We start from the raw sequence: 26768 nt of genomic DNA on the forward strand, positions 1-26768 counted from the left end.
TAATTTTTCTTTCCTCAAAAATGATTTTTAGCCTGGAATTTCCTATTTTGCCAAGGGTAATAGGAGAAATTGGACCGCAAATGTTGTTGTCCAGTTTGTCCTGAGTACGCTGATACCCCATATGTGGGGGTAAACCACTGTTTGGGCGCACGGCAGGGCTCGGAAGGGAAGGCACGCCAATTGGCTTTTTAAATGGAAAATTAGCTCCAATCATTAGCGGACACCATGTCACGTTTGGAGAGCCCCTGTGTGCCTAAACATTGGAGATCCCCCACATATGACCCCATTTTGGAAACTAGACCCCCAAAGGAACTAATCTAGATGTGTGGTGAGGACTTTGAACTTCCAAGTGCTTCACAGAAGTTTATAACGCAGAGCCATGAAAATAAAATAAAAATTTTATTTTCTCTAAAATGATTTTTTAGCCTGCAATTTATTATTTTCCCAAGGGTAACAGGAGAAATTTGACCCCAAAAGTTGTTGTACAGTTTCTCCTGAGTACGCTGATACCCCATATGTGGGGGTAAACCACAGTTTGGGCACATGTCGGGGCTCGGAAGTCAAGTAGTGACATTTTGAAATGCAGACTTTGATGGAATGCTCTGCGGGCGTTACGTTGCGTTTGCAGAGCCCCTGATGTGGCTAAACAGTAGAAACCCCCCACAAGTGACCCCATTTTAGAAACTAGACCCCGAAAGGAACTTATCTAGATGTGAGGTGAGCACTTTGAACCCCCAAGTGCTTCACAGAAGTTTATAACACAGAGCAGTGAAAATAATAAATACGTTTTCTTTCCTCAAAAATAATTTTTTAGCCCAGAATTTTTTATTTTCCCAAGGGTTACAGGAGAAATTGGACCCCAAAAGTTGTTGTCCAGTTTCTCCTGAGTACGCTGATACCCCATATGTGGGGGTAAACCACTGTTTGGGCACACGTCGGGGCTCAGAAGGGAAGTAGTGACTTTTGAAATGCAGACTTTGATGGAATGGTCTGCGGGCGTCACGTTGCGTTTGCAGAGCCCCTGGTGTGCCTAAACAGTAGAAACCCCCCACAAGTGACCCCATTTTGGAAACTAGACCCCCCAAGGAACTTATCTAGATATGTGGTGAGCACTTTGAACCCCCAAGTGCTTCACAGACGTTTACAACGCAGAGCCGTGAAAATAAAAAATCATTTTTCTTTCCTCAAAAATGATGTTTTAGCAAGCAATTTTTTATTTTCTCAAGGGTAACAGGAGAAATTGGACCCCAGTAATTGTTGCCCAGTTTGTCCTGAGTACGCTGATACCCCATATGTGGGGGTAAACCACTGTTTGGGCACATGTCGGGGCTCGGAAGTCAAGTAGTGACGTTTTGAAATGCAGACTTTGATGGAATGGTCTGCGGGCGTCACGTTGCGTTTGCAGAGCCCCTGGTGTGCCTAAACAGTAGAAACCCCCCACAAGTGACCCCATTTTGGAAACTAGACCCCCCAAGGAACTTATCTAGATATGTGGTGAGCACTTTGAACCCCCAAGTGCTTCACAGACGTTTACAACGCAGAGCCGTGAAAATAAAAAATCATTTTACTTTCCTCAAAAATGATGTTTTAGCAAGCAATTTTTTATTTTCTCAAGGGTAACAGGAGAAATTGGACCCCAGTAATTGTTGCCCAGTTTGTCCTGAGTACACTGATACCCCATATGTGGGGGTAAACCACTGTTTGGGCACACGTCGGGGCTCGGAAGGGAAGGAGCACCATTTGACTTTTTGAATAAAAGATTGGCTGGAATCAATGGTGGCGCCATGTTGCGTTTGGAGACCCCCTGATGTGCCTAAACAGTGGAAACCCCTCAATTCTTACGCCAACACACCCCTAACCCTTATCCCAACTGTAGCCGTAACCCTAACCACAACCCTAACCGCAACACACCCCTAACCACAACCCTAACCCCAACACACCCCTAACCCTAACCACAACCCTAATTCCAACCCAACCCTAACCCTAAGGCTATGTACCCACGTTGCGGATTCGTGTGAGATTTTTCCGCACCATTTTTGAAAAATCCGCGGGTAAAAGGCACTGCGTTTTACCTGCGGATTTCACCTGCGGATTCCACCTGCGGATTCCTATTGAGGAATAGGTGTAAAACGCTGCGGAATCCGCACAAAGAATTGACATGCTGCGGAAAATACAACGCAGCGTTTCCGTGCGGTATTTTCCGCACCATGGGCACAGCGGATTTGGTTTTCCATAGGTTTACATGGTACTGTAAACCTGATGGAACACTGCTGCGGATCCGCAGCGGCCAATCCGCTGCGGATCCGCAGCCAAATCCGCACCGTGTGCACATAGCCTAATTCTAAAGGTATGTGCACACGCTTTGGAAAACGCTGCGGATCCGCAGCAGTTTCCCATGAGTTTACATTTCAATGTAAACCTATGGGAAACAAAAATCGCTGTACACATGCTGCGGAAAAACTGCACGGAAACGCAGCGGTTTACATTCCGCAGCATGTCACTTCTTTCTGCGGATTCCACAGCGGTTTTACAACTGCTCCAATAGAAAATCGCAGTTGTAAAACCGCAGTGAAATGCGCAGAAAAACCGCGGTAAATCCGCCATAAATCCGCAGCGGTTTAGCACTGCGGATTTATCAAATCCGCTGCAGAAAAATCCGCAGAGGACCAGAATACGTGTGCACATACCGAAACCCTAATCCTAACCCTAACCCTACCCCTAACCCTACCCCTAACCCTAACCCTACCCCTAACCCTACCCCTACCCCTAACCCTACCCCTACCCCTAACCCTACCCCTAACCCTACCCCTAATCCTAACCCTAACCCTAACCCTAACCCTAGTTCTAACTCCAACCTTAGTGAAAAAAAAAAAAAATTCTTTATTTTATTATTGTCCCTATCTATGGGGGACAAATGGGGGGGGTCATTTACTGTTTTTTTATTTTGACCACTGTGATAGATTATATCACAGTGATCAAAATTCACATTGGAACGAATCTGCCGGCCGGCAGATTCGGCGGGCGCACTGCGCATGCGCCCGCCATTTTGGAACATGGCGGCGCTCGGGGAAGAAGACTGACGGACCCCGCCAGGATCGGTAAGTATAAGGGGGGGAGATCAGGGCACAGGGGGGGGAGATCAGGGCACGGGGGGGCGTCGGAGCACGGGGGGGGAGGGATCGGAGCATGGGGGAGAGTGATCGGTGTGCGGGCGGGTGGATCGGTGTGCAGGGGGGGGGGATCGGTGTGCAGGGGGGGTGGTTCGGAGCACGGGGGGGGATCGGAGTGCGGGGGGGTTTGATTGGAGCACGGGGGGGTGTGATTGGAGCACGGGGGAGCGGACAGGAGGACGGGGGAGCGGACAGGAGGACGGGGGAGCGGAGCACAGGACGGAGGGGAGCGGGCCACAGATCGGGGGGCTGGGGGGGCGATCGGAGGGGTGGGGTGGGGGCACATTAGTATTTCCAGCCATGGCCGATGATATTGCAGCATCGGCCATGGCTGGATTGTAATATTTCACCATTTTTTTAGGTGAAATATTACAAATCGCTCTGATTGGCAGTTTCACTTTCAACAGCCAATCAGAGCGATCGTAGCCACGAGGGGGTGAAGCCACCCCCCCTGGGCTAAACTACCACTCCCCCTGTCCATGCAGATCGGGTGAAATGGGAGTTAACCCTTTCACCCGATCTGCAGGGACGCGATCTTTCTGTGACACAGCATATGCGTCACAGGTCGGATTGGCACCGACTTTCATGACGCATACGCTGTGTCACAGGTCGGGAAGGGGTTAACCTAAGTGTGGGAAGTGACCTAATAAATAGGAGCAAGAGCTCCCCCTGGTGGCCTGGAGTGCGAAATGTGTTGCATGTTTGTGATACCTGAATGCAGTTGTCCTTCTTTGCCTCCAAACGTAACACCACCCTCCCCTAGAAGAGAATGATATTACTGCAATGACCAGGACCCTGGGGCGCTGCACGTTCATACATCAGCGATAATCAGTTTGATGTCAGATCGCAATGCAGAGGCCGCCGCACAGCTTTATACATGAGGTTATCCCGCTTGGGTCAGAACATGTGCGGCCGGCCCCTGCATTGAGATCGGACATCGGACTATTATGGAAATTGGAAACAGCCCGTACTAAAAATACTGGTTTGAAAAACATAAAACATGTAATTATTATAATTGATACACTGTGGAAAATGCACAGCAGATACCGATATCCAGATATTATGTATGTGGAAATTGGAAAACTACATAGAAAAACAACCTATGCTGAAGGTGAAGGTTTCATTTTTTTTAATGTCTATAAAGAATGTAAAACGATATAGAAATACAAAATATAATAAGCACTTTGACTCTTATGATGGAGGTATTCTGGTCCTACAATCAGCTGAATAATTTCTGGAAATGGTAAAAAAAAAAGTAAGGAATTCCAGCAGCCTTCCCTCAGCGCTGCCCCCCATTGGTACGTGCCCACGATCAGGAATAGCAGCGTTTCACTTTCGCTGGGTCCGTAACGCTGCGTTCTAGGTGGCAAGCACAGGTTAACCCATGGTGCGGATTACCTGCGTGAATACACAGCGAAGCGACCATACGCTGCTTCCAAACGCTGCTATATCCTGATCGCTGGCGCCGGGCACATACAGAACCGCCACTTCCGGATGTTTTGCAATCTTCTTGTTTTGACCTTTGTGGCCACCGTCCTCCTCAGTCTGTCATGGCGACCTCCAGTAGCGGCATGGCTTCCTCTGATGCTCTGCGCTATGCAGAATATAGGACAAAATACCCTGTAACCCCGGGGGCGGACCTGGACCGGAGACTGGTGAGAATCGCTCCTGTTGTGATCAGTGGAGGGTTGGGGAAGGGAAGCCGGCTCCGTGCCCTGGTAATGACCTGCACAGTGATAAGCGGCGGTGACAGTGGAGCTACTGATCTTTCACCGTGCGCTGATTATATTCTATGTCCGGTGCGTCATCAGGATCTGTTAGATGCGCTTGCATCAGCTGTACCGCGCTGTGTGCATTAGTGTGCTGCGTGTGCCAGCATGCCATGGGCTCTGTATGTCAGGCTGTGTATGGCAGGGGATCTGTGTGCCAGCATGCCATGGGCTCTGTATGTCAGGGGATCTGTGTGCCAGCATGCCATGGGCTCTGTGTGCCAGCATGCCATGGGCTCTGTGTGCCAGCATGCCAGGCTGTGTATGGCAGGGGATCTGTGTGCCAGCATGCCATGGGCTCTGTATGTCAGGGGATCTGTGTGCCAGCATGCCATGGGCTCTGTGTGCCAGCATGCCATGGGCTCTGTGTGCCAGCATGCCAGGCTGTGTATGGCAGGGGATCTGTGTGCCAGCATGCCATGGGCTCTGTATGTCAGGGGATCTGTGTGCCAGCATGCCATGGGCTCTGTGTGCCAGCATGCCATGGGCTCTGTGTGCCAGCATGCCATGGGCTCTGTGTGCCAGCATGCCATGGGCTCTGTGTGCCAGCATGTCAGGCTGTGTATGGCAGGGGATCTGTGTGCCCTGCTGCATGTGCCAGTAACGCAGGCTCTGTGTGCCAGTATGCCAGGGGCTCTGTATGTCTTGCTGTATGTGCCATATACCAGGCTTCCTGTGCCTGGCTGCATATGCCATCGGCTCTGTATTCCAGTATGGCAGGTGCTGTGTGCCCAGATGCATGTGCCACAGGCGCTGTGTGTGCCAGGGGCGCTCTGTGTGTTTTGCTGCATGTGCCAGGGGCTCTGATGTTTCCAGCCTTAAGACATTGATGAGGTTCCCATAGGACAGGTGATGATGAATATCACTTCTGCGGGGGCCTGTACTTGGTTATGCTGGGGACTTCTGTACAGTCCAACTCATTGTTATTGGCACCTATGAGGTGTAAGTACATAATATGGAATATCTCCTGAATAAAAATGAATCGAGTGAAACAGTTTTTTCGCATACAGCACTTGTGTTAAATAAAAAAGAGCAAATGATAAACAATAATTTCAAACAAAGAACAATGGGAGGGAAAATAGAGAAACTTAAAGCTTGCTGTGACACTAGTATTGGCACCTTTACATTAAATTAGTATGGAAACACATTTTGACTCGCCTGTGGTAAATCACAAATGAGAATCACCTTATATTATTTGTCGGTGCCCATGTGACATGAATTAGCCAATGAATGATGACTTCAGTGATTTAAAAAGCCACATGGTAGACCCTGTTACTTTGTCACAATGTCCAAAGACCTTGGTATCCCAGTTTCAACAGTATGTAATGTTATTAAGTTTTCCAAGAATGGAATCATCGAGAACCTCCGTGGACGTGGGTGAAAGAGGAAAATTGACAAGAGATGTCTTTAAAGGTCGGTGCGAATGCTGGAAAATACACCATGTCATACATCCAAAGACCTAAAGGCCAACCTGGAACAGTCTGGTGTCATTGTTTTCAACTAATACCATACTTCACACAATAAACCAAGCAGAGATTTATCGACGAAGGCAGAGGAAGAAACCATTGCTGAAGAAAAGACATAAAAAGGAACCACTGATCTTTTCCAATGACAAGCCACAATCCTTCGAGGGGAAAAAGTTATTTGTACAGACTAAGCAAAAACAGAGCAACAGTTTGTAATGCAGAGCAACAGTTTGTTTACAGGCGGCGCAATGAAAACCCTACCAACAGTTAAACATGATGGAGGATCCATAATGTTGTGGGGTTGAATTGCTGCATCTGGTTCTGGAGGCCTTGACCGTATCACAGGAATCATGAAATCGGAGAATTATCAAGAGATTTTAGAGCGAAATGTCCAGTGCAAGAAAAGTTGATATGAGTCAAAGATCTTGGGTTCTCCAGCAAGACAATGATGCAAAGCACACATCCAAAAGTATACCAGAATGGTTGAAAAAGTAAAAAAATGGAGTGTTTTAAAATGGCCACCAATGAGTCCTGACTGCAAAACCATTGAAAATCTTTGGGGTGAGCGGAAATCTGCCGTTGGGGAAAAAGATCCCTGCAAACATTCAAGAACTTGAACAAACTGCAAAGGAAGAGTGGGCATAAATACCAGCTGAGAAGAGCAAGAAGCTTCTAGATGGCTACAAGAAACGTTCGGACGCTGTCATCAATGGAAAAGGGTGTGCAGCCAAGTATTAATTAGGGGGCGGGGGGCTTTATTGCTGCACATGCTGTTTTTTTTCTGTTCCTTCTTTGAAATTGCAACATGTAAGTTGAAAAATAATGTTTTCTTGTTGTATTACGTTGGACCACTAATCAAAAAATCCTGAGGATATAACTTTGGTACATTTTCATTTAGTTCTGAAGATATTGTGCAGTCTATGAAAAAAAATGAAGGGGGTGCCTATAACAATGAGCAGCACTGCATATAGTGCCACTTTGTGGGGGAAAAGTTATGTATGTAAATGTCTTTAAATACATTATAATCATTCTGTTTGCAGTAACATTTATGTTTTTTATTGGTGCAACTGTCTAAGGATTTATTTTGTTGAATGATTGGGTGAATTACAACTTTTGTTGGGACCATTTGGGGGGTAACACCAGACTTTAGGAACCCAATGAACATTCAGACAATAGCGAGCTGGCCGTGTCCCCAGATACAGGCTCGGCTGGACATAAGCCATGTACAAGAGGAAACACAGCTGCTGTGCATATTTCTTGGTGGCCGCTGGCAAGTTCTGAAGTCATTTCTTATTCAAGAGTATGGGAGATAAAGTACAGAGCTTGTGTTTTCCAGGGCAAGTTGTAGTTTTGAATGACACCATTCATTTTGCAAAAAGGAAAAAAAAAACAACATGTCCACTTTTTTTGTCTTTACAATGTTCCTTCACTCTATGGTACAAATGAAGTGGCAACTTGATTCTCTGGTCAATACGGGAATGGTGAGACCAAGTATAGAGGTTTTTGTTTCACTATCTAAACTATTTGACTTCATTGGCCATTTTCTGCGAGAGCCATACATTTTTATATTTTTTAGTCAATACTTTTGTACAGGGGTTTGTCTTTTGGGGACTAGATGTACCGTATATACTTGAGTATAAGCCAAGATTTTCAGTCCCAAAAAATGGGCTGAAAGTCCCCCTCTCGGCTTATACTCTAGTCATGGTCGGCGGGTGAGGGGGAGCGACGACGGTCACATACTCACCTGCTCCTGGCGCGGTCCCTGCGTGTACCATGGTCCCCGGCGCCGGCAGCTTCTTCCCTTGTTCAGCGGTCACGTGGTACCGCTCATTAACCCCTTTACCCCCAAGGGTGGTTTGCACGTTAATGACCGGGCCAATTTTTACAATTCTGACCACTGTCCCTGTATGAGGTTATAACTCTGGAACGCTTCAACGGATCCCAGTGATTCTGACATTGTTTTCTCGTGACATATTGTACTTCATGATAGTCGTAAAATTTCTTTGATATTACCTGCGTTTATTTGTGAAAAAAAGGAAATATGGCGAAAATTTTGAAAATTTCGCAATTTTCCAACTTTGAATTTTTATGCAATTAAATCACAGAGATATGTCACACAAAATACTTAATAAGTAACATTTCCAACATGTCTACTTTACATCAGCACAATTTTGGAACCAAATTTTTTTTTGTTATGGAGTTATAAGGGTTAAAAGTTGACCAGCAATTTCTCATTTTTACAACACCATTTTTTTTTAGGGACCACATCATATTTGAAGTCATTTTGAGGGGTCTATATGATAGAAAATAACCAAGTGTGACACCATTCTAAAAACTGCACCCCTCAAGGTGCTCAAAACCATATTCAAGAAGTTTATTAACCCTTCTGGTGCTTCACAGGAATTTTTGGAATGTTTAAATAAAAATGAACATTTAACTTTTTTTCACAAAAAATTTACTCCAATTTGTTTTATTTTGCCAAGGGTAAGAGAAGAAATTGGACCCCAAAAGTTGTTGTACAATTTGTCCTGAGTACGCCGATACCCCATATGTGGGGGTAAACCACTCTTTGGGCGCATGGGAGAGCTCGGAAGGGAAGGAGCGCCGTTTGACTTTTCAATGTAAAATTGACAGGAATTGAGGTGGGACGCCATGTTGCGTTTGGAGAGCCACTGATGTGCCTAAACATTGAAACCCCCCACAAGTGACACCATTTTGGAAAGTAGACCCCCTAAGGAACTTATCTAGAGGTGTGGTGAGCACTTTGACTCACCAAGTGCCTCACAGAAGTTTATAATGCAGAACCGTAAAAATAAAAAATCATATTTTTTCACAAAAATTATTTTTTAGCCCCCAGTTTTGTATTTTCCCGAGGGTAACAGGAGAAATTGGACCCCAAAATTTGTCCAATTTGTCCTGAGTGCGCTGATACCCCATATGTGGGGGGGGAACCACCGTTTGGGCGCATGGGAGGGATCGGAAGGGAAGGAGCGCCATTTGGAATGCAGACTTAGATGGAATGGTCTGCAGGCGTCACATTGCGTTTGCAGAGCCCCTAATGTACCTAAACAGTAGAAACCCCCCACAAGTGACCCCATATTGGAAACTAGACCCCCCAAGGAACTTATCTAGATGTGTTGTGAGAACTTTGAACCCCCAAGTGTTTCACTACAGTTTATAACGCAGAGCCGTGAAAATAAAAAACCTTTTTATTTCCCACAAAAATTATTTTTTAGCCCCCAGTTTTGTATTTTTCCAAGGGTAACAGGAGAAATTGGACCCCAAAAGTTGTTGTCCAATTTGTCCTGAGTACGCTCATACCCCATATGTTGGGGTAAACCCCTGTTTGGCCATACGGGAGAGCTCGGAAGGGAAGGAGCACTGTTTTACTTTTTCAACGCAGAATTGGCTGGAATTGAGATCGGACGCCATGTCACGTTTGGAGAGCCCCTGATGTGCCTAAACAGTGGAAACCCCCCAATTATAATTGAAACCCTAATCCAAACACACCCCTAACCCTAATCCCAACAGTAACCCTAACCACACCTCTAACCCTGACACACCCCTAACCCTAATCCCAACCCTATTCCCAACCGTAAATGTAATCTAAACCCTAACCCTAACTTTAGCCCCAACCTTAACTGTAGCCTTAACCCTAGCCATAACCCTAACCCTAGTCCTAACCCTAACCCTAGCCCTAATGGGAAAATGGAAATACATTTTTTTAATTTTTCCCTCACCAAGGGGGCGATGTAGGGGGGTTTGATTTACTTTTATAGCGGGTTTTTTAGCGGATTTTTGTGATTGGCAGCCGTCACACACTGAAAGACGCTTTTTATTGCAAAAAATATTTTTTGCATTACCACATTTTGAGAGCTATAATTTTTCCATATTTTGGTCCACAGAGTCATGTGAGGTCTTGTTTTTTGCGGGACGAGTTGACGTTTTTATTGGTAACATTTTCGGGCACGTGACATTTTTTGATCGCTTTTTATTCAGATTTTTGTGAGGCAGAATGACCAAAAAACAGCTATTCATGAATTTGTTTTGGGGGAGGCGTTTATACCGTTCCGCGTTTGGTAAAATTGATGAAGCAGTTTTATTCTTCGGGTCAGTACGATTACAGCTATACCTCATTTATATTATATCATTTTTTTATGTTTTGGCGCTTTTATACGATAAAAACTATTTTATAGAAAAAATAATTATTTTTGCATCACTTTATTCTGAGGACTATAACTTTTTTATTTTTTGCTGATAATGCTGTATGGCGGCTCGTTTTTTGCGGGACAAGATGACGTTTTCAGCGGTACCATGGTTATTTATATCTCTCTTTTTGATCGCGTGTTATTCCACTTTTTGTTCGGCGGTATGATAATAAAGCGTTGTTTTTTGCCTCGTTTTTTTTTTTTCTTACGGTGTTTACTGAAGGGGTTAACTAGTGGGCCAGTTTTATAGGTGGGGTCATTACGGACGCGGCGATACTAAATATGTGTACTTTTATTTATTTTTTTTTAATTTAGATAAAGAAATGTATTTATGGGAATAATATATATATATATATATATATATATATATATATATATATATATATATATATATATATATATATATATATATATATATATATATATTAATAATATTATTATTATTATTTATTTATTTAATTTTTTTTTTTTTTCATTATTTAGGAATTTTTTTTTAAACTTTGCACAGCACTCTGTCAGATCACCGATCTGTCTCAGAGCACTGCAGCCTTACAAAGAGCCTGCTCTGAGCAGGCACTTGGTAAGCCACCTCCCTCCCTGCAGGACCCGGATGCCGTGGCCATATTGGATCCGGGCCTGCTGCAGGAAGGGAGGTAAGAGACCCTCGCAGCAACGCGATCACATCGCGTTGCTGCGGGGGTCTCTGGGAAGCACGCAGGGAGCCCCCTCCCTGCGCGATGCTTCCCTATACCGCCGGCACACCGCGATCATGTTTGATCGCGGTGTGCCGGGGGTTAATGTGGCGGGGGCGGTCCGTGACCGCTCCTGGCACATAGTGCCGGATGTCGGCTGCCCCCCGTCCGCGATCGGCCGCGCTCCCCCGTGAGCGTGGCCGATCGCGTATGACGTACTATCCCGTCGGTGGTCATACGGGCCCACCCCACCTTGACGGGATAGTACGTCTAATGTCAGGAAGGGGTTAAAGTAATGAATATGGACTCCACTCCCATAGGGGTTGAGCCGCATATTCATTCCTGTAATGAGCGGTACCAGTGACTGCTGAACAGAGGAAGAAGCTACCGGAGACCATCTGTCTGGGAGAAGCTGCCAGGGACCGCGCCGGGAGCAGGTGAGTATTTCATATTTACCTTCCCTCGTTCCACCGTCGCCCAGGCTTCCGCGTCCTCTGCAGTGACTGTTCAGGTCAGAGGGCGCGATCACGTATTAGTATGCGCGCCGCCCTCTGCCTGAACAGTCACTGCGGAGAGACGGGACGCTTCGGAGCAGCGGGCAGAGACGAGAGGTGAGTATGTCATTTTTTTTTTTTTATTGCAGCAGCAGCAGCATTCTATGTGGCACATTGTTAGGCCTGTCCCACACGCCCAGATAAATCCGGTACCGGAAAAATCGGTACCGGAGTTATCCGTGTCCGTGTGCTCACGTGGCACATCAGTGTGGCACACGTGCGGCAGCCGTGTGCCGACTGGGTACCACACGCACAGTGCAGGAGACAGCGCTACAGTAAGCGCTGTCCCCTGCTTGGGTGCTGAATCCAGAATTCATTCCTTCTTCCCAGCAGCGTTCACTGGAGAGAAGGAATGAAAAATCAGGGTTTTTTTTTGTGTGTGTGTTTAAAATAAAGTTCCCGATCAGCTCCCGCCTCCCTCCCCCTGTCCACCCCTATGGGAGGTGGAGCCGCATATTCATCACTGTAATGTGCGGCACCACGTGACCTGCTCATACAGGACAAGCAGCGACGCTGAGAGGAAGCATCGAGGGAGCTGGGTAAGTATTTTAATGCCAGCGGGCGGGCGCACAGGGGGAGGGAGGCGGGAGCTGACCGGGAACTTTATTTTAAACACACACAAACCCCCCCTCCTGATTTTTCATTCCTTCTCTCCAGCGAACGCTGCTGGGAAGAAGGAATGAATTCTGGATTCAGCACCCAAAGCAGGGGACAGCGCTTACTGTAGCGCTGTCTCCTGCAGGTCCGTGTGGTACCCAGTCGGCACACAGACAGCATATTTTTTTTATTTTCATGGCTCTGTGTTATAAACTGTAGTGAAACACTTGGGGGTTCAAAGCTATCACGACACATCTAGATAAGTTCCTTGGGGGGTCCAGTTTCCAATATGGGGTCACTTGTGGGGGGGTTTCTACTGTTTAGGCCCATCAGGGTCTCTGCAATTGCAATGTGATGCCTGCAGACCATTCCATCTAAGTCTGCATTTCAAACAGCGCGCCTTCGCTTCCAAACTCTGCCATGCGCCCAAACAGTAGTTTTCTCCCACATATGGGGTATCAGCGTACTCAGGACAAATTGGACGACAACTTTTGGGGTCCAATTTCTCTTGTTACTCTTGGGAAAATAAAAAAATTGGGGCTAAAAATTAATTTTTGTGAAAAAAAAAAGAATTTTTATTTTCACGGCTCTGCGTTATAAACTGTAGTGAAACAATTGGGGGCTCAAAGTGCTCACCACACATCTACATAAGTTCCTTAGGGGGTGTACTTTCCAAAATGGTGTCACTTGTGGGGGGTTTCAATGTTTAGGCACATCAGGGGCTCTCCAAATGCAACATGGCGTCCTCTCTCGATTCCAGACAATTTTGCACTGAAAAGTCCAACGGCGCTCCTTCCCTTCTGAGCTCTGCCATGTGCCCAAACAGTGGTTGACCCCCCACATATGGGGTATCAGCGTACTCAGGACAAATTGCACAACAACTTTTGGGGTCCAATTTCTCCTGTTACCCTTGTTAAAATAAAACAAATTGGAGCTAAAGTAAATATTTTGTGAAAAAAAAGTTAGTTCATTTTTTTTTTTTTTAAACATTCCAAAAATTCCTGTGAAACACCTGAAGGGTTAATAAACTTCTTGAATGTGGTTTTGAGCACCTTGAGGGGTGCAATTTTTAGAATGGTGTCACACTTGGGTATTCTCTATCATATACACCCCTCAAAGTGACAAATGTGATGTAGTCCCTAAAAAAATGGTGTTGTAAAAATGAGAAATTGCTGATCAACTTTAACATTTTGGTTCCAAAATTGTGCTGATGTAAAGTAGACATGTGGGAAATGTTACTTAAGTATTTTGTGTGACATAACTGTGATTTAAGGGCATAAAAATTCAAAGTTGGAAAATTGAGAAATTTTCGCCAAATTTCAGTTTTTTTCTTTTACAAATAAACGCAGGTAATATCAAAGAAATTTTACCACTAACATGATGTACAATATGTCACGAGAAAACAATTTCAAAATCAGGGATCCGTTGAAGCGTTCCAGAGTTAAAACCTCATAAAGGGACAGTGGTCAGAATTGTAAAAATTTGGCCGGGTCATTAACATGCAAACCACCCATGGGGGTAAAGGGGTTAAAACCAGTGCATGTTAATGCAGTTAGCCTAGGGCTTCTATTACACAGGTCTGCGACTAAAAAGCTGTTTGATTTTTTTCATCTACTTTCCACGTATTTTGGTGTGCTGAAAACGAAAAAAATATTGAAAATCCTGGACATCAGGATTTGCCACAAAATGCAAAACTCTCTTCAAATTTAGTATATTTTTCTCAATTTTTGGTATTTTTTTTATCTTAGGGTTTTGAAAGTCAAAATTGCTATTAATTAATTCACATCAATGCATTGAAGATATACAATACCAAAAAAATATAACTTTCAAAGAAAAGATCTTTCAGTGTGAGCTAATGAAACCAGCATCAACATGTTGCAAGCTGAAAGAGCAGGCTCTGACATGCTCGGGCTTGATTCAATTGTTTATCTTGGTTCTCGCCTGTTCACACTTTTTCATCTTAAGGTACCTTCACACTAAACGATATCGCTAGCGATCCTTGACGTTGCAGCGTCCTGGCTAGCGATATCGTTCAGTTTGACACACAGCAGCGATCAGAATCCTGCTGTGATGTCGTTGGTCGGGGCTAGAAGGCCAGAACTTTCTTTGGTCGCTGGCTCTCCCGCTGACATCGCTGAATCGGCGTGTGTGACACCGATTCAGCGATGTCTTCGCTGGTAACCAGGGTAAACATCGGGTTACTAAGCGCAGGGCCGCGCTTAGTAACCCGATGTTTACCCTGGTTACCATCCTAAAAGTAAAAAAAACAAACGCTTCATACTTACCTTCCGCTGTCTGTCCCCGGCGCTGTGCTTTCCTGCACTCACTGTGAGCACAGCGGCCGGAAAGCAGAGCGGTGACGTCACCGCTCTGCTTTCCGGCCGCTGTGCTCACAGCCAGTACAGAGAAGCACAGCGCCGGGGACAGACAGCGGAAGGTAAGTATGAAGCGTTTGTTTTTTTTACTTTTAGGATGGTAACCAGGGTAAACATCGGGTTACTAAGCGCAGCCCTGCGCTTAGTAACCCGGTGTTTACCCTGGTTACCGGCATCGTTGGTCGCTGGAGAGCTGTCTGTGTGACAGCTCTCCAGCGACCAAAATGCGACGCTGCAGCGATCCGGATCGTTGTCTGGATCGCTGCAGCGTCGTTTAGTGTGGAGGTACCTTTAGTTCATGTTAGCTCGTCATATTCAACCTTGTTTCCCAAAATTAGCATTGTGGCTCAACGGAAGTGTATTAATTCGCCTGACAGTTTGTTACATTTGTGGTGAATATCCAGTGTTGAAGCAACAGCTGAATATTACAAACTTTGTGAAAAAAGTATACTTCGCTTATTTCGGACTAAAGCTTGGAGATCAAGATAAAGCTTGGGTGCCTCATAGAGTGTGCAAACGGTGTGTTGAGGACCTCTGAAATTGGTTCAAGGGTAAGAAAAAAGCTTTCCGTTATGGAATTCCTATGGTATGGCGAGAGCAAAAGAACCATAGTGACGATTGTTACTTTTATTCATGCGATGAGAAAGGTTATAATTCAAAATGGAAGCATTCCATTTCATACCCCTATATTCTCTCAGCAATTTCTCCCATCCCACATGGCACAGATATACCTGTACCCAGGGCCCCTCCTACCTTGGAAGAGATAACTAGCTCCGATGAAGGTGGAGTCATACCTGAACCAGATGATGAATCAAGTTCTGACTTTGAAGATGATACAAGACCAAAATTGTTTTCCCAGGAGGAGATTAATGATTTGGTAAGAAACTTGAATCTTACCAAAGATGCCGAGTTACTCGGATCAAGGCTCAAAAGCAAGAATTTATTGTTGCCAGGAGTGTCTTTTTCATGGTTCAGACATCGTGAAAACGAGTTTGTTCCTTACTTTGCCCAGGAAGATAACTTGGTTTATTGCATCGATGTCGAGGGTATGATTGGTCAATTCAAGATCCAATATGATTCAGCGCAATGGCTTCTTTTTTATAGATTCTTCAAAAAGAAGTCTCAAAGCAGTTTTACTCCACAACGGTGGTTTTTATGCTTCCATCCCCGTAGGTCATTCTGTACACCTCAAGGAAACCTACGAGAACTTGGAATTGGTTCTTCGTAAACTTAAATATGAAGACCACGGTTGGCAAGGGTGCTGGGATTTGAAAGTCTTGTGCATGCTGCTCGGGCAACAAGCTGGGTATACCAAATACCCTTGTTTTCTGTGTCTATGGGACAGTCGAGACCAACAAAATCACTGGACCAAGAAGAATTGGCAGCCGAGGGTGCTCACAGTTAGTGAAAAAAAATGTCCTCCGAGAAACTTTGGTTCCTCCCCATAAAGTTCTTCTAAAACCTCTCCACATAAAATTGGGATTGATGATGCAATTCGTAAAATCACTTCCAAAAGATGGAGAATGCTTCAAATACTTGGTCACCAAGTTTCCAGGCCTCTCGGAGGCAAAATTGAAGGAAGATGTGTTCGTCGGACCAGACATTAGAAGGCTTATAGCTGATCAAGAGTTCATCAATACCATGATGCATCCTCAAAAAGAAGGGTGGTTTGCATTTAAAGAGGTCGCAGAGACATTTTTAGGCAATAACAAAGACCCTGACTACAATAAATCGTCGGACGAATGCTGAAAGTGCATTTCCTCCATTCCCACTTTGACAACTTTCCTGAAAATTTGGGAGCTGTGAGTGAAGAGCAAGGTGAACGATTCCACCAGGACATTAAAGAGATGGAAAGAAGATACCAGGGAAGATGAAGCATTACAATGATGGCAGACTACCGTTGGACGCTTCAGGGAGACATTCCAGATGCTAGTCACAAGCGTAAATGTACCAAGAGAAGCCTCACAGGGAAGAAGAATCGATTTTAGTGTGTGTTAGTGAGCTCATTGCAGTTAAAAAATGATTTTCGTGAAACATTTGTAATAAAAAATTAATTTTATGAGTCTATTTTCATTTATTTTGAGGTATTGTCCTATTTAACATAGTTACTTAAATTGTAAGAAAACGTGATGTCCTATGACAAAACGGAGGACATTTTCGGATTCAGCGCACTTACATAAAGAAAAGAAACATAAAGATTATGTGGAATAACCAAAACAGCTCTTGAAATAAGAAAAACCAATATAGAACAATTGGAAATACCGCGCTACAAGTGGCTAGGACTGGTTCCCGTCCGTGATCCTAGTGTGACAGATAGAAACTCCTTATAATCGTGGGCGGCAGGCACTACTATTTGTCCAGTTTGCCGGTTATTATATGCTCAGAAGAGAAGGGATGCATTGATCCTCTATATGCGTAGTATAGCTAATTGTGGCTCTCCTACTGAGCCTGTGTTGTAATAATACTATACCGCAACAGTAGGTGGTAACTACTGATATTCTATTACCTACTGGATGCAGCCGTGTAGAGATCGTTGAGCGGCTGGGCTGCTTGGTTCAGATACCGGACCTGCACACCCAGGTGTCCATTGTGTCAGGAGGCAGTTCCCGTCCGCTTGGAAGGTGAGTATGCAGGTACCAGCGTTAGCCGATATCGGTGGCTGTGGGTACTGCAGGTGGAGACTGCGAATGCTACGTTCAGCGCCAGAGACGTCCCGGCCGGAGGCGTCCCTGGATACACGTGGAAAATGGCCAACACTGCAGAGCAGTGAGTGACGTCACTGGCCTATGGAGCCTCAGTAGGGCCAATTCTAACCTACGCATTTCAAAGTGTCACGCACTCCTTCATTAGGGTTACCGCCCACTGTCTCCAGCCCCATATATAGGCACCCTGCTCGCAACCATATGTTTTTTTTCCCTCTCATTGCGTGAAGGCAGGCACACGATCGCCCGCTGTGTGTAATATATTATAAAATGTCTATTCTAATGTGCATTAGATTAAACTAAATTTGCATGTGTGCTGGGTACTTAGAATTAAAAGACCTACTGGCATTATGCTTGATTAATTACTGCAAATATATGGTGCGGTTTATTAAAAAAGGAACCTATCCTACTACGGGTTAAAACTTCACTTTTATTAAAAACATAAATATATAAAAATCATAAATGTCATATATTTATGTTTTTAATAAAAGTGAAGTTTTAACCCGTAGTAGGATAGGTTCCTTCACGCAATGAGAGGGAAAAAACATATGGTTGCCAATATTGTATGGGGGACCATGAATGGATAGGAATATGCAGCTTTGTGAAGGTGGTAGTGCACAGCGGGGTGCGAGCAGGGTGTCTATATATGGGGCTGGAGACAGTGGGAGGTAACCCTGATGAAGGAGTGCGTGACACTTTGAAACGCGTAGGTTAGAATTGGCCCTACTGAGGCTCCATAGGCCAGTGACGTCACTCACTGCTCTGCAGTGTCGGCCATTTTCCACGTGTATCCAGGGACGCCTCCGGCCGGGACGTCTCTGGCGCTACACGTAGCATTCGCAGTCTCCACCTGCAGTACCCACAGCCACCGATATCGGCTAACGCTGGTACCTGCATACTCACCTTCCAAGCGGACGGGAACTGCCTCCTGACACAATGGACACCTGGGTGTGCAGGTCCGGTATCTGAACCTGAAGCAAGCAGCCCAGCCGCTCAACGATCTCTACACGGCTGCATCCAGTAGGTAATAGAATATCAGTAGTTACCACCTACTGTTGCGGTATAGTATTATTACAACACAGGCTCAGTAGGAGAGCCACAATTAGCTATACTACGCGTATAGAGGATCAATGCATCCCTTCTCTTCTGAGCATATAATAACCGGCAAACTGGACAAATAGTAGTGCCTGCCGCCCACGATCATAAGGAGTTTCTATCTGTCACACTAGGATCACGGACGGGAACCAGTCCTAGCCACTTGCAGCGCGGTATTTCCAATTGTTCTATATTTGTTTTTCTTACTTTTTTGTCGGATTGGGCACATTATCCGACAGAGATACCAGCGCACTTGTGTAGCTTACACCTGTAGTTATAGCGCCAGTGTATTTTATCTTTAGCTCTTGAAATTCATTTTTTTGCAGACCTGTGTTATCAGGCTGGGACTGTCCATAGTTATTGGGCCATCCCGATTCAAAAAATAGAAGGCCATAGCTGCCCCAGAATTGGCACATCACATTAGATGCTCCAATTCTGGCGCTTTACCTGTCTCATCCTGATGCCCTGGTGCATTGGCAATTGGGGTAATATATGGGTTTGATGACAGCTGTGATTTGTCAAAATTCACAGCTGCCATCGACCTGAGGTCAGTAATGGAGATGTGTTAGTCAGATACCACCATTACAAACCCCATAGTCAAAAGTAATAAACACACACAGAGAGAAAAGTCCTTTAATTGTAAAAAACACTCCCCAACAATTACTCTCATTTACCCATTTATTACCATAAAAATAATCCACAGGGGTCCATCATAAATCCATAATAAGGCGGTCCCACGGTGATTCCTTGACTGCTACATCCGAAAGCAGTGAGACTGGTGACATCAATAACGTGACTGCTCACCACACCAGCTGGAACACACTGAGCTTAGCACTAGAACCCATCAGCTGTTACCAGCTCTTGAAAAACTGTACAGAACATATCACCAGTGCTCCATCACATTGTTTGGTAGCTGCTGTCAAGTTAGCATTTTTTTTTGGGGTGTGGTCTTTTTCTATTAATTCTCAAACCTAAAAGAGTTAAATCAGTCATTTGACTCAATTCCCTGACAGAGCTGTATAAACTATAATAATGTCTGCAAAAAGCAAACAAAATGATGCCACTTGCCACCAAAACATACCCATTGAGATAAAAATAATGTAAAAATGAAAAAAAGTGATTAAGGACAAATACTGGTGTAATCGAGAATTGTATTTATGGATACTATACCGTAATCGTTAATATTGGGAATTATTTAGGAACACTACAGATAAAGTTCATCCCAGTCTTTAAAATTCCCACTTTTTTTTCAGACTTATTTTTGATTTATTTTTTTGCACCACAGCGGTATTGTGATGAGTGAGACTTGGTTACCTTGTGTAATGTTTTATTTATGTGGTTTTCTTCTACTGGTATTCCCGTTCCATTTTTTTAGGCAATGTCTGAGATGAGTCAGCATCTTATGGTTTCAGTACATAGAAATAAAGTCAAAGCTCTTTGCTCACAGAATTTGAAATAAACTATAGAAGCATAAAATACAAGGATGGCACATAAAATACAGAACAAACACCTCAGCAGAATGGAAAATGTCACTGCCTGGGATTGGGATGTGAATCATTTCTATTCGCTGGAGAAATTCAAGTCTTCATATATATTCCAGCTGGGGTGGAGGCAGATGGATTGTGTCCATCTCGCACTCGCTGTTAATCAGTGGTACATGCAAGTTATATCTAGAGATGTTCCGGTGCAGGAGAAGTATTATTACAGCTCGTCCTTATTGAGACTAGTGATGAGCGAATATGCTTGGATAAGGTGTTATCCGAGCATGCTTGTGTGCTGACCGAGTTTCTTCAGCGTGCTCAAACAACGAGTCCCCGCGATTGCATGTCTCGTGGCTGTTTGACAACCGCAAGGCATGCAGGTGAGAGAACTGGAACATATTATTTGAGAACGCTGACGACACCTTATCCAAGTACATTCACTTATTACTAATTAAGAAACTTCTCAGACCTTAGAAATATCAGTTAGCAAAGTTATCAATTAGAGGTAACTCAAAATTGGTGAAGTATTGCATGACAGACCTGCGACAAGATGCATTCATTCAGGAACAAGTTGGCATGCAATATTCTAAAAATCAAATGGGTGGCGAAATGGTGAAAAAGATTCAATTCCAACACTGCTTTTTTTGTTTTGTTTTTGCGCTAAGTATGCAGTAAAAATAACTTTGTGTCAAGATTTTTCAAGACAGCACAGTGACAGTGATGCAAAATTTGTAAACTTGTATTGTGCGTGTGTGTACCATTCATTCTATGGTGCTGTTCATGTGAAAATGGGTTAACATACAAAATACAAATATATATATAACAATGAACAAAATAACAATGACAGACTGGTAGAGAGGAAGAGCAGACCCTGCCCTTGCGGGCTTACATTCCACAGGATAAAGGGGAAGGAAACGGTAGGTTTGGGGGTTTGCAACACTGTCAAAGGTGGTGAGGTGGCTGCGGGGTCATTGCAGGTTGTAAGCCTTCCTGAAGAGATGGGTTTTCAAGTTTTGTCTATATGTTCTGAATGTTGGAGACAATCGGACATGTTGGGGCATTAAATTCCAGAGGATGGGTGATGCTCGCGAGAAGTCTCGATAGGATGAGGAGTGTGGAGTAGAGCAGGTCTTGTGAGGACCAAAGAGTACACGTGGGAAGGTATGGGGAGATGTATGAAGGAGACAGATTATGGATGGCTTTGTAAGTCAGTTTTAGTTAAAAGTAAATCTGTTGGGAAATTTAAAGCCAAAGAAGAGATTTGCAGAGTGGAGAGGTTGATTATTCAGGCAGCAGAGTTACGGATTGACTTGGAAGGTGCGCGAGTATTAGGAGGCCACAGAAGAGGATATTGCAGTAGTCGAGGCGGGAGATGAGGGTAAAGCACAAACATTTTAGTAGATTGAGTGAGGAAGATGCAAATTTCGTAAATATTTTTCAGTTGTTGGAGGCAGGATGTGGTAGGAGCTTGGATGTGCGGTTTGAAGGACAGGGGAGAGTTGAGGGTTACTCCGAGGTAGCGAACTTCTGGCATCGGGGAAAGTGTGATGTCATTTATAGCAATAGATAGTGCTGATTGGGGAGTTAATTAGTTAATTGGTATAGAAGAAAGATGTCTGGTTTTGTCCACATTGTGTTTAAGTAAACCTGATGAGAAGAAGAATATGGCTGATAGACACTCTGGGATTCTAGACAGAGTTGACATTTGGGCCAGCAAGGTTAATTTGGTTAACATCAATATATATATATATATATATATATATATATATATATATATATATATATATATATATATATATACATACATATATACATATATACATATATATATATATATATATATATATATATATATACGTATATATATATATATATATATACTGGAAGCCATGAGACTTTGACTTGTCCCAGGCCAAAGGCATAGTTGAAGTATAGGGGTCCCAGGATAGAGCCCCGAGGGACACCGACAGAGAAAGGGCGATATGAGGGAATATTTTGGGAATGAGAGACTCTAAATGTGTGGTTAGTGATGTATGAGGAGATCCAGGAGAGGGCAAGGTCTTTGATTCCAAGAAGAGAGGGGATCTGTAGTACAAGTAGTAGGGAGTGGTCAACTGTGTCAAAAGCAGATGACATGTCTAGAAGGAGGAGAATAGAGAATTAATTGTTTGTTGGTTTTGGCGGTATTTTAAGTCTTTAGTATTTTTGGTTAGGGCAGTTTCAGTGGAATGGTGGGCATGAAAGCCAGATTGTAGGATATCAGAAGAGCTAGTTTGATGAAAGGTGGAAGGAGTGTTCAATGTGGACATGCGGTTAGATTAGTTTGGTGGCTAACTGGTAGTGTACCTTAATAAACCAACCAGATTAACAAGGTAATACAAACAGGGATAAAGGAAAATACCAATCATGCAAATATACTCACACAAACAACAGAGGTAAACACCGGGGAGTGGAGGATGGGGTAAAACTAAAGTAATAGAAGGAAGGGAAGCAGCACACACAGTCAAAACATAGCAAAAGTGTCAGATAAATCCACCAAACACCTTCTCAAACAATAAACTACCATCTCGTTACCATGCAGCATGAAGCTTGCTCTTGCTATGAGTGCTAGCTAGGGCCCAGATTATATTTGAGATGGGAGTGGCCAACAGTGAACAGCTGTGAGCCTTAATGCAGGAAAGTTTCCAAGAGCTCTCAACTGAGCAGATTAACCCCTGAAACTGCTAAATGAAACCTGCACCATATAATATTAAGGTGAAGTGCTTCTAAACAGTGCAGGAGTATGAGAAATCAGAAGCTGCGGTCTTCTGGCTCCTCTCTGTTGCGGTAAACCCATGACACAGGATGGAGTGGTTGTGGAGGAGATGAGATAGCGTCAAGAGAACAAGTAATTATATAATTTTGAGAGATGTGCAAAAGATGGTTATGGGGGAAGGGCACTGGTCTGTTATATGAATGGGTTGTGGTGGTTGAGCAGTAAAGACTTGTCTGATTTCGTTGATCTTATATCTATTTTAGTAGTTACAAAATTCTGACGTTTGTAAAAAAAAAAAAAAAAAGTGTCACCATTTTCTGAAATCTGTAACTTTTATTTCTGTCATTGGAGCTGTGTAATGACTTGATTTACTTGGTGAGCTGTAGTTCATCTTGCTAATTTTTTTTTGTGCATACATTGTTTTCATCACTTCTAATTGTATTTTTTATACTTGTCTACTGGATTTGAACCTGCAATTATTTGATGCACTTACTATGTACTGCAATAATACAGTATTGCAGTATACAGTGATGGCTGAAAATGTTGGTACTTTTGAAATTGTTTCAGAAAAAGTATTTCTTCCAGAAAATTATTGCGGTCCAAAATTCTAGTTGAGAAGCGTCATAAGCTTGTTGATGGTTATAGGAAGCGATTGATGGCAATTGTTCATTCCAAAGGATGTACAACCAAATATTAACTTGAGGGTGCCAACAATTTTGTCGTGCCCATTTTGGGTGTTTTGTGTGAAATTATGTACATTTTGCCTTTTTTCCTGTGTTTTTTTTTTTTGTTGTTGTTGTTGTTCCAATGCACACAAAGGAAATAAACAAATAAACGTGTATAACAAAGCATGTGTAATCGCAATAATTTACTGGGAGAAATACTTCATTTTCTGGAACAATTTTAAGGGTGGCAACACTTTCATCCATGAATGTATATTTGTCTCCTGTGCCCACATGTTGTGTGTGTGTATACATGATTTATTTTATTATTTTTATATAGGGGGGCACTATGATTGCAGTGGGACTTGGCGTTGCAGCAGCGGCTTTTGCAGGTAAGTTTATTCATTGTTTTTTTTTTTTTTATCTTTTTTTTTGTAGCCTGGAAGTGTTTTTCAGCAATTTGTGAATTGGGGAAAGCTCTTGGCTCATTGATCAGGGAACTCTTGGAGCTTTACCATTGATTGGTGTAAATACACTGCTCAAAAAAAATAAAGGGAACACTAAAATCCCACATCCTAGATATCACTGAATGAAATATTCTAGTTGTAAATCTTTATTCATTACATAGTGGAATGTGTTGAGAACTATAAAACCTAAAAATGATCAACGTAAATTACAACTAATATCCCACGGAGGTCTGGAGTTGGAATGATGCTCAAAATCAAAGTGGAAAATGAAGTTACAGGCTGATGGAAATGCCTCAAGACAAGGAAATTATGATGCTCAGTAGTGTGTGTGGCCTCCATGTGCCTGTATGTCCTCCCTACAATGCCTGGGCATGCTCCTGATGAGGCGACGGATGGTCTCCTGAGGGATCTCCTCCCAGACCTGGACTAAAGCATCCACCAACTCCTGGACAGTCTGTGGGCCAACGTGACGTTGGTGGATGGTGCGAGACATGATGTCCCAGATGTGTTCAATCGGATTCAGGTCTGGGGAACGGGCGGGCCAGTCCATAGCTTCAATGCCTTCATCTTGCAGGAACTGGTGACACACTCCAGCTACAGGGCAAACTGCACCAGCATATGGTCTCACAAGGGTCTGAGGATCTCATCTCGGTACCTAATGGCAATCGGGCTACCTCTGGCAAGCACAGAGGTAGCTGTGCTGCCCTCCAAAGAAATGCCACCCCACAGAGTTACTAGCCCATTGCCAACCTGGTCATGCTGAAGGATGTTGCAGGCAGCAGATCGCTCTCCATGGCGTCTCCAGACTGTCACGTCTGTCACATGTGCTTAGTGTGAACTTGCTTTCATCTGGGAAGAGCACAGGGCGCCAGTGGCGAATTTGCCAATTCTGGTATTCTGTGGCAAATGCCAAGCATCCTGCATGGTGTTGGGCTGTGAGCACAACCCCATCTGTGGACATTGGGCACTCAGACCATCCTCATGGAATCGGTTTCTAACTGTTAGTGCAGACACATGCACATTTGTGGATTGCTAGAGGTCATTTTGCAGGGCTCTGGCGGTGCTCTTCCTATTCCTCCTTGCACAAAGGCTGAGGTAGCGGTCCTACTGCTGGGTTGTTGCCCTCCTACAGCCCCCTCCATGTCTCCTGGTAGCGCCTCCAGCCTCTGGACACTATGCGGGCAGACACAGCAAACCTTTTTGCCACCGTTCACATTGATGTGCCATCCTGGATGAGCTGCACTACCTGAGCGTCTCATGCTACCACGAGTGTGAAAGCACAACCAACATTCAAAAGTGACCAAAACATCAGCCAGAAAGCATTGGTATTGAGATGTGGTCTGTGGTCCCCACCTGCAGAACCGCTGCTTTCTTGAGTGTGTCTTGATAATTGCCAATAATTTCCATCTGTTGTCTATTCCATTTGCACAACACCATGTGAAACTGATTGTCAAACAGTGTTGCTTCCTAAGTGGACAGTTTGATTTCACAGAAGATTAATTTACTTGGAGTTATATTCTGTTGTTTAAGTGTATATCAGGAGCCCCTAATGTCGAGATGTTTGTTTTTCTGTAGTCAATAATACATTGCATAGAACAGCGTACATTACCTATAAGAAGTATTCACCCTTAAGTCTCTCTTCAATGTTATAATGTTACATGTGAAGTTTCTCCTCCTCCTCCTTCTCTTCCTTCTCCTTTTCCTTCTCCTCCTTTTCCTGCTCCTCCTCCTCCTCTTCCTGCTCCTCCTTCTCCTTTTCCTCCTTCTCCTCTTCCTCCTTCTCCTCCTCCTTCTTCTTTTTCTTTGTGAGATAAGTTGTAGATTTGGCTAACACCATTCTCTTAACCAAAAAATGTACTAACAAATAAGAAAAAAAAATCAGTGTTTTAACTCCTCTCCGACGTCGGACGTAATAGTACGCTGATGTTGGACACCTTCCCTTTGTTGTGGGCACCGGCGCTGAACCTACATCTTTTCTTGCACTTGTCAGCTGTTTTGAACAGCTGACATCTTTCTGGAACATCTTCTAGACTCCCATGGCTGTTGAGGCATTCCAACAGTAAAAAAAAATATATGTGTGTGTGTGTGTGTGTTCAAATCATCCCCCCTTTCAAACCATTAAAAATAAAACCATAAAAATAAATCAAACATACACATATTTGGTATCGCCGCGATCAGAATCGCCCGATCTATCAATAAGAAAAAAAAAAGGATTAACATGATTGCTAAATGGCGTAGCAAGAAGAAAAGTAAAAACACCAGAATTACGTTTTTTTTGGTCACTACGACATTGCATTAAAATGCAATAACGAGTGATCAAAAGAACATATCTGCACCAAAATGGTATTAAAAGCGTCAGCTCGGCATGCAAAAAATTAGCCCTGACCCAACCAGAGATCACGGAAAATGGAGATGCTACAGGTATCGGAAAATGACGCTATTTTTTTTCTTTTTTGTAAACAAAATTTGTAATTTTTTTTTTTAACCACTTAGATATAAGAGAACCTAGCCATGTTTTGGTGTCTGTAAACTCTTAATGGCCTGGAGAATCATAATGGCAGGCCAGTTTTAACATTTAGTGAACATAGTAAAAAGGCAAAACAAAAAACAAATGTCGGATTGCACTTTTTTAGCAATTTCACCGCACTTGGAATTTCTTCCCCGTTTTGCTGTTCACGATATGTTAAAACCAATGGTGTCGTTCAAAAGTACAATACGTCCCACAAAAAACAAGCCCTCACATGGCCATTTTGACCAAAAAATAAAAAACGTTAT

The 26768-nt window shown here is 43.8% G+C and overlaps 1 protein-coding gene across 2 annotated transcripts in view; it reads left to right on the forward strand.

Moving 5' to 3' along the window:
• Positions 1-4458: 4458 nt before the first annotated feature.
• The window catches only part of DNAJC15 (DnaJ heat shock protein family (Hsp40) member C15), a 116375-nt gene continuing 94065 nt past the window's right edge, over positions 4459-26768 (forward strand). The window contains exons 1-2 of one of the 2 annotated variants that reach the window (XM_069758231.1): positions 4459-4825; positions 23867-23918. In XM_069758231.1, the coding sequence (XP_069614332.1) occupies positions 4721-4825; positions 23867-23918 (157 nt within the window). In that variant the 5' untranslated portion in view covers positions 4459-4720. The remainder of the gene's footprint in view (positions 4826-23866; positions 23919-26768) is intronic. The other variant, XM_069758232.1, reaches the window with a different exon arrangement.

This window comes from Ranitomeya imitator, chromosome 3 (assembly GCF_032444005.1).
Source record: "Ranitomeya imitator isolate aRanImi1 chromosome 3, aRanImi1.pri, whole genome shotgun sequence".
NCBI classification, from domain to species: domain Eukaryota; kingdom Metazoa; phylum Chordata; class Amphibia; order Anura; family Dendrobatidae; genus Ranitomeya; species Ranitomeya imitator.